Genomic DNA, 7,532 nt, shown 5'->3' with positions numbered 1-7,532 from the left:
TTCAACATTGAATTTGTTCTTGTTTATTTGATCAGTTTGCAATCTTTCTGTGTTATTCTTCCTGTCAAACAATATTAAGGGTTCATATTATTTTTTGTAATCAATTCGAAAAGAGATTAACGAGAGAAAATAATAATTGTTCAGTTGAATACAAAAACAATTACTATTACTTTTGTTATTTTAGGTTAAATAAATAAAACCGTGACTTTATCATTAATAAATTGAGAATTGAAAATATAGACTTTTCTACTATTTCCTATTAACTACATATAAAAGATAATTGCTATTTGTTTTTAATTTTTACTATTCGGGATCTCATTTTTGTAACCAAACGGATCAACAATCTGCTTTATTAATTCGTTTTAGGTCCAAACCAATCCAAAAAGTCTAAATATACTATAATCAAATCAAAAAGTCAACAACCCTTTCTGTCATACACAAAGAAATACCGGTAAATTGCAAGTTCTTTTGTTTACATGTAGATTAAATGAACAGAGGCATCATGTTAAATTGTTAATACTTTTAATTTTGTTGGTCCAAATAGCCGAGATGTTACATTCTTCAATGATATGCGCTTGAACTTGTGTACATTTATCAATCAAGACAGAAAATTGGATTTGAGCACCAAAATAGTATCTACTTTTACACTAATCTTCAAATTCTCCTATAATTCATATTTGACCATGGTGCCTTAATAATCTCAGGGGCTCTAAAAGTGAAGAGAATTTTAGCAGGTATCAAAGGAAATGACTATAATACCACACCCATAAAAAGGCACCATCATCTCAATCATAAAAAGGCTAAGAGATAAAATCAAAAATTGGATATGAATTAAGCCATATGCATTAGCCACACATTTCAAAGCAAAGGACTACAGCATATCACATAAAAGGGAGATAGATATAAATGATAGTTGTGCCCCTGATAATGAGAACATAAATTGCAAAATTAATCCAAATTCACCACCAATGGTTCCTGACATATGCAAAAATAAGTGAGGTAATAAGTCATGATGACTCATCTAAGAGATTGACATTCAAACATTCATGAGGGAAATACCACCCGTCGTTTGCAGGAAAAACCCTGACATGTCCACCTCCATTAGCAACATAATTTCTCGGGTACTGTGACCATGGCTCAGCCCACAACTCTGGTTTCACAGCAGCACTATGACCCGCTTGGCTGATAAAGAAACCATGTTCGTTTCCTGTATCTTGAAAAGGCACCCATTCCATTTTACCAAAGTCTAGTTTATAAACACTGAACTCATTTTTGAATAATCCTTCCATGAAAATCATGTAAAGGTTTTCACCACAACTTACAAGTTGCAGCGAAAATATGTTCCAATCATCCAGAAGATTGTTGGTTTCCAATATTGTCGCTGTCACTCTGAGCTCAGGATTGAATGTGAGTTCACATAAATGATAATTCTTATAGTTTAAAGTATATATCTTCCCCTTAAAAACATGTAAATCCTTATAAAAGTTGAAGTCGAAAGTGGCGGAAACACAATTCCATGCTCCCTCATCCTCTATTGAAAACCATATTTGCTTCTTGGCTAACATAACAAACACCAATTTAGATATTGAAGGTGAAAATACAAGGACAGAAGCAATGCCTGATACATAATCAGACTCCCAAGGGGCAGGAGGGAAAAAAAGTTCATGACTAGTGATTGGATTCACAAGCCGGAAGTCCTTGGTTTTTATCCTGAACAAGATCAAGTAACCACAAGTTAATCCAACACAGCACATTCCAGCAGAATGCGTTAGTGTGGTTTTGAACTTTCTTCTTTCATGGTCCTCTAGGCAGTATTTCCTATCCTTATTAATACTACGGGGAGGGATCCACATCAGCATTGGTGGTTTGGATGCCATAAAACTTTTCCTGTTACTGAGTGCTACCGATCTCCATGACTTGCAGACACCACTAAAAGCAACAAAATCGATGACCCCCAGATGCATCATAACTAATAAAAGCATGTCATGATTGAGGTATGACCAAAAAAATCCCACATCATCAGTCTTGATAGTCATACTGCTAGACGCAACATCATCATTCTGGTTACTAATCACTCTTCTTGTCATATCCTTTCCTAAGCTTGCAAAAGACAAAATAAACATTCTTGGTGAAATGCAAACTGCAAGTAGTCTTACAATACTTGTAAACAGAAAAAGAGAAAACGATCACAAAAATGAACAGGATCCGCAAGTAATAACAAACACAAAATAATTACAGATTACATCATATACAATCTAATTAGCAGTTCTACAATGATAAATTCTCTTAACAAGAAAGGGTAGATCAGCTATTCAGCCACATGGTAAAAATGTTCCTTTATGAACCAAAAAGAAGGTTCTGACTACAGCGATATCTTTCTTTACCCTAAGGCATTTTCGTATGTTTATGCTTCTTGTAATCCGAAGCAACAACACCAAATTCAAACAAACCCTATATCAATTAAAAGAAACACTATATCAATTATCCAACTATCATAAGATATCATATATAATCAAAAAAACTTAAAAGACCAAATAATCACACAATCAAAACATTTCAGGTAACATGAATACTTATCACAACAAACGAAACTCAAATTAGTATACAGTTCAAAATGCATTTCATGAAACACACAAAGATAACCAAATCGTCTAAACTAACCTGAGTGACGCCCGATCCAATAAACTCGGATTTGAAAGAGAATCAAAAGATCAGGGTGAGATGCGTGGCAAAAGGGAATAGCGAATAGCCGAATACCGCACGAATGTTTTGGGAGTTCGTGTGCTAGGCTCTGTTTGTCTGAGAATTTTGTATTCGTTAAATTAAACTAAATTACATATTTGATCCCTATGGCTTTCCAAAATTCACAACTTTGGTCCTAGTATTGGACTTTGACTTGGTTTGTCATTTGTGCTTGTGGTCGATAGTCCAAAAAAAATCATTTTCCCTTTTTAATATTTTTTATTATAAGCCATAAAAACTGTTTTTCCATTCTCTTTTTTTTTGTCTGTGAAATTAATCAATTTCATTGATAGTCATACAATATCACTCACATTTTATTCTTCGGGTTCATTTAATTGTATGTATTAAGAGACTAACAAAATATCTTACCAGTTACCAAAATCAAAATTTAAGTTCCACCAAACCACACACACCTATCTCATGTTATCTCACGGAGAGGAGTCTGAAGGTACCTACCAAAAAGGAATGCAGAGGCAACAGGGGAATAAGTATTTGAATTATCTGGACACTTTCTTTTAAATTTATTTCTCCCGTGAGTATCTGGTTCTCCATAAATAATTTATTTGGATAATCATATGACTTATAGTAAACACTTAAAATCTCAAGCACAAGAACAACTAGTGTTATACCCGTCCAGTGGTCGTGGCATGACTAGCCGATGTAAAAACACTAGATCAATTTTACTTTCTTTATAGCATCCTATTTTTATTTGTTACCATTAATCCATTATAATATTGCACTATGGACAAATCTATTCAATTATAGTTACATTATTCATATAAAGTTGTTCATTTTTTTCATAGATAATGCATTTGGAGCAATATAGATTGAGCTATTTATTATATATAGCCTCCTATTTTGAAATACATTGCTACTTTTTCTGAAGTTAATTGAAGTATACAAAATAAATAAAACTAGATGATTTTAGTTTTTATCTTATTTACTAAGAGATTGTATACTCTAACTTTTAAAATAATAATAACTGTAATAGATTAACACAAACGAACACAAAAAATCTATTGAAGCTTTGTTATTCAATACCTTCTTTAAAGCATCAGATGTCAAAGGAAAAAAAATTGTTGTCACTGACTTGGTAATTTCTTGATTATGAGTGTGTATCAAAAATATATTTGTCATGTATAACTAAATTATATATAAAATGATCGTACCAGCATGTTAAAAATGACATAGCAACAAAAACACTTGGCACAAAATCTTAAAGAAATCATCGTTTTTGATAAATGTATTGAAAGTGCAATATGATTTTGAATAAAATGATTTCGAAAATATGGAACTTTCAGTTATTTATATAGATAATCTCACCTGTGAAATCAAGACTAAGTAGTTAAACCATACTGCACCAATATCATAATACTCGACACAAAATATCATGTTCTTCCCACAAATATAAACATTTATTTCATATTTTCAAACCTTTTAGGAATGATATTATAATACTCAATAATCACAAAATCCACAATATATAACCTTTCTTAAATTTAACAAAAGCATTCAAATTTTAGACTTTAATCAAAAGTTATCATCTTGAAGTGACTGAGTGACTGGCTTGCAACTGCATCAAGCTCTACCTCATGCCTGCAAAGAGTAAGTTTCATATCATCATTCATTTGATGCAACACTTTATTCAGACATAACTTAATGAACAGAAAAGGAAACAAAGTCTTAGTCTTATTAGACACCCTACTTATAACTGTAATGTTCCTTGTTTGTTTCATATGATAAGAATTTGCTTTCCCAAAATTGGAACAAATGAATATAAAAATTAACCAAATTTTGTTTTTTTGGAAGACTTGAGTAATTTGCCTACATAAAAATGACGCTACTATTAAGGATCAATAATGGCAAAAGCGTCAAAGATGTGGATTTTCATCTTTAAAGTAGGCTTATGGGTAAACTCGGGCCTACAAACTTAATCTTGGACTGAGGTGCTTTGTGATTAGGCTAGAAAACCCTAATTTTGGGTTTGTTAGTTTGCATTTTACCGGGACTCGTAGTTTGTGACATCCCCATTGTCACGGTCAGAAAAGATCGATTCTTATTTATACTTTGTTTAAAAATTAGAGTAATAATTTAAAGAAAAGTGTTGCAGAATTTGTTCCCAAAAACAAAATATGATAAAGATTTATCAAAGCATTTCTGAAGAAATGTATTTCATTAAAAACCTCGGATGTCATGATTGATACAGATCAAAAGCATAAACAGTACAATATAAGTCTTACTACATTATTTCATATTTACAGGCCTATATCCGTAATCTCTAATCCCAAAACATCACATCTATACTCGAGTGCCACGGCCTGTAATACATGAAACTGAGTGGGTCAGGCTTGGGAGCCTGGTGAGCACATAGGCTTTTCAACCCACAATAAATAAGTTTATTATTTTCAACAACCAACAATAACCCGATTACTCATTCCCATTATCCTCACATTACGTCCCTAAACACCTATCATAAGGGACCTAGACTAAGGATCATCATTGGGATGGATACTACTGCCAAGGGGGTTCCTCAGTAATAAATGTCTTAAAAGCAACCATGAGGGGGTGGAGTACATCGGTGAACGCATCGTTCACAAACACATACAGGTTGCGAGCCTGCTGGCGTTCCACTGGACTGTCTAGAAGAGTCTGTGGTCGTCATCTATACTTTGCTAGATGACTTGACCACCAACAACATCGAGGCCTCTCATCATTTTATCACACATCGTCTATTACATCTACCCATGTTTTACCCCCAACATTTTTGTAGATATAAAATACATATACAATTTAAATCATTTAAAATGTGTATAAAAATCATTCATCCAACATAGACAGCAAGTATTCAGATAATAAGCACACATACCACGTAATATATATACAATACTTCATATCTATGTGTAAGATGAAAGTAACTATGTACTCACCTGTAAAGGTGGTGACTCAGTACTCGGACGACACTTCGTTACACTTAAAACAATTTCCCTAAGATAAAACCTAGTATCATTACCACTAGAGTTTACTCTTATATTCACCGAGACTAATTAATAATCTAACTATTATTACTATTATATAAGCGTTAAACAATACTCTTCATCCACTATGTACAGACAGGGGCTAGACATGAAACACCAGAGGTCAGGATCATTTTGGCATATAGCAATTCCTGAATCCAGCAACCCAAGTGGCCCTCCAAACCGGATTCCCCGTACCGCGAGTGGTTAAAAAACATTATAACAATACTTAATAGCTCACTTACAACGAGTTTTTTTTTTTTGAAAACCGGGCTTCGCTACAGCAGCATTCCCGAGCCGAAAGGCTCTTATCTCTTGGCTTCCTTTGTGTGCTAGGGGGTTTACCTAGACTTTAGGGAGGGGGGGTTTGCGGCTTAGAGAGAGAAACTAAAGAGAGAAAGTGAAGTTGGAAAGGTGTGAGAATGAATGGAACCCGACACCTCTATTTATAGTGAGGCTGGCAGCTCGACTCATCGAGTCAGATGACCTACTCGACGAGTCCATGCCACTTGTCAGCTTTTTGGTGGCCAAACGTGTGTGGCCTATATTGTGCCACGTCACCCCTTTTGCAACAGCACCCTGCCGACTTCTAAACCCCGTAACTTTCGTATACGAGCTCCGTTTTCGACGTTCTTTATATCCACGCGTAGGTAAAAACAAGATCTACAACTCTAGTCTTGACTCCATCGGCTAATTTTCGACTGACCTTAAATTTAACAGTAGGAGGTGATTAGACTATTAAATGATCGCAAAAAATTCATAACTCTTTCATACAGACTCCGTTTTCGTCTGTATTTTTACCGTTCAATTCCTATTAATGAGGTATTCAACTCTCATTAAGGTCACGTAGGCCAAAAACCGCTCGAACTAAAATTCGAGTTTTAGGTCATGCACTGTTATGCCAAATCTTAGAAAATTCATAGCACCTCATACGAAGTCAGATTTGGGCGTTCTTTTTATCGACACTCTCGGTTTAACATATTCTAAAACTTTCATTTAGATTACAAAAGCCAAAAAGTCTTCTATTGTAAATTCACTATTTACGCTTCCCGGTACTGTGCCGGTTCCGTCGCGAAACTTCGACAGGTCATAACTTCTTCATTATAACTTGGATTTCGGCGTTCTTTATATATCTCGAATCCTTGTTTTGACCACTACAACTTTATGTAAAGATATAGGGTTTATCTCACACTTTAATTTTGATGCTTATTTTTATCTTTATTTATTATACATTTATTAATAAGTAATATGCAAATAAATGCACATAATTCACATAATACTCAAGTAGTTTATCTTTATTAATTCAAAAAGAGTTACAATAGTTGACATGGACTATTACATTATCTACAAATGCTTTGCCCTGAAACGCGGGCGTTTCAATTCTCCCCCCCTTAATATGATTTCGTTCTGGAATCATGCTTCAGCAAACAGATGCGGATAGCGAGTCATCAAGTCACTCTCTGTTTCCCAAGTGAGATTCTGCCCATTCGAATGTCTCCATTGGACTAGGATTAAGTCAACCATTTTGCGTTGTAACTTCTTAGTCTTACGGTCAACGATTGCCTCGGGCTCTTCGATTAGCCTCTTGTTCTCATCCATCCTTAACTCTGAGATTGGAATTATATCGGGAACTTCTCCCGTGAACTTCGTTAAATAACACACATGGAAGGTGTTATGAAAACCATCAAGTTCTTCGGGTAATTCGAGCTTGTAAGCTTGGTTCCCAATCTTCTAAAGAACTTTGAATGGTAAAATAAAACTTGGACTCAGTTTTCC

At 34.4% G+C, this 7,532-nt stretch overlaps 1 protein-coding gene across 1 annotated transcript; it reads right to left on the bottom strand.

Annotated features, from left to right (window-relative positions):
- Positions 1–809: 809 nt before the first annotated feature.
- Positions 810–2,809, bottom strand: LOC145030922 (uncharacterized). The gene is made up of 2 exons (XM_078979371.1): positions 2,662–2,809; positions 810–2,095 (listed from the first exon to the last, which is right to left on the bottom strand). Exon 2 carries the CDS (start codon positions 2,085–2,087, stop codon positions 1,008–1,010), a length of 1,080 nt encoding a protein of 359 aa, XP_078835497.1. The 5' UTR covers positions 2,088–2,095; positions 2,662–2,809; the 3' UTR covers positions 810–1,007.
- Between the last annotated feature and the right edge of the window lie 4,723 nt (positions 2,810–7,532).

This window comes from Lactuca saligna, chromosome 2 (genome assembly GCF_052625555.1).
Source record: "Lactuca saligna cultivar CGN05327 chromosome 2, ASM5262555v1, whole genome shotgun sequence".
NCBI lineage: Eukaryota > Viridiplantae > Streptophyta > Magnoliopsida > Asterales > Asteraceae > Lactuca > Lactuca saligna.
This window is presented reverse-complemented; position numbering and strand designations above follow the sequence as displayed.

Coding starts and splice junctions, on each gene's coding strand:
- LOC145030922 (XM_078979371.1), bottom strand. CDS start 2,087: ATGACAAGAAGAGTGATTAGTAACCAGAATGATGATGTTGCGTCTAGC.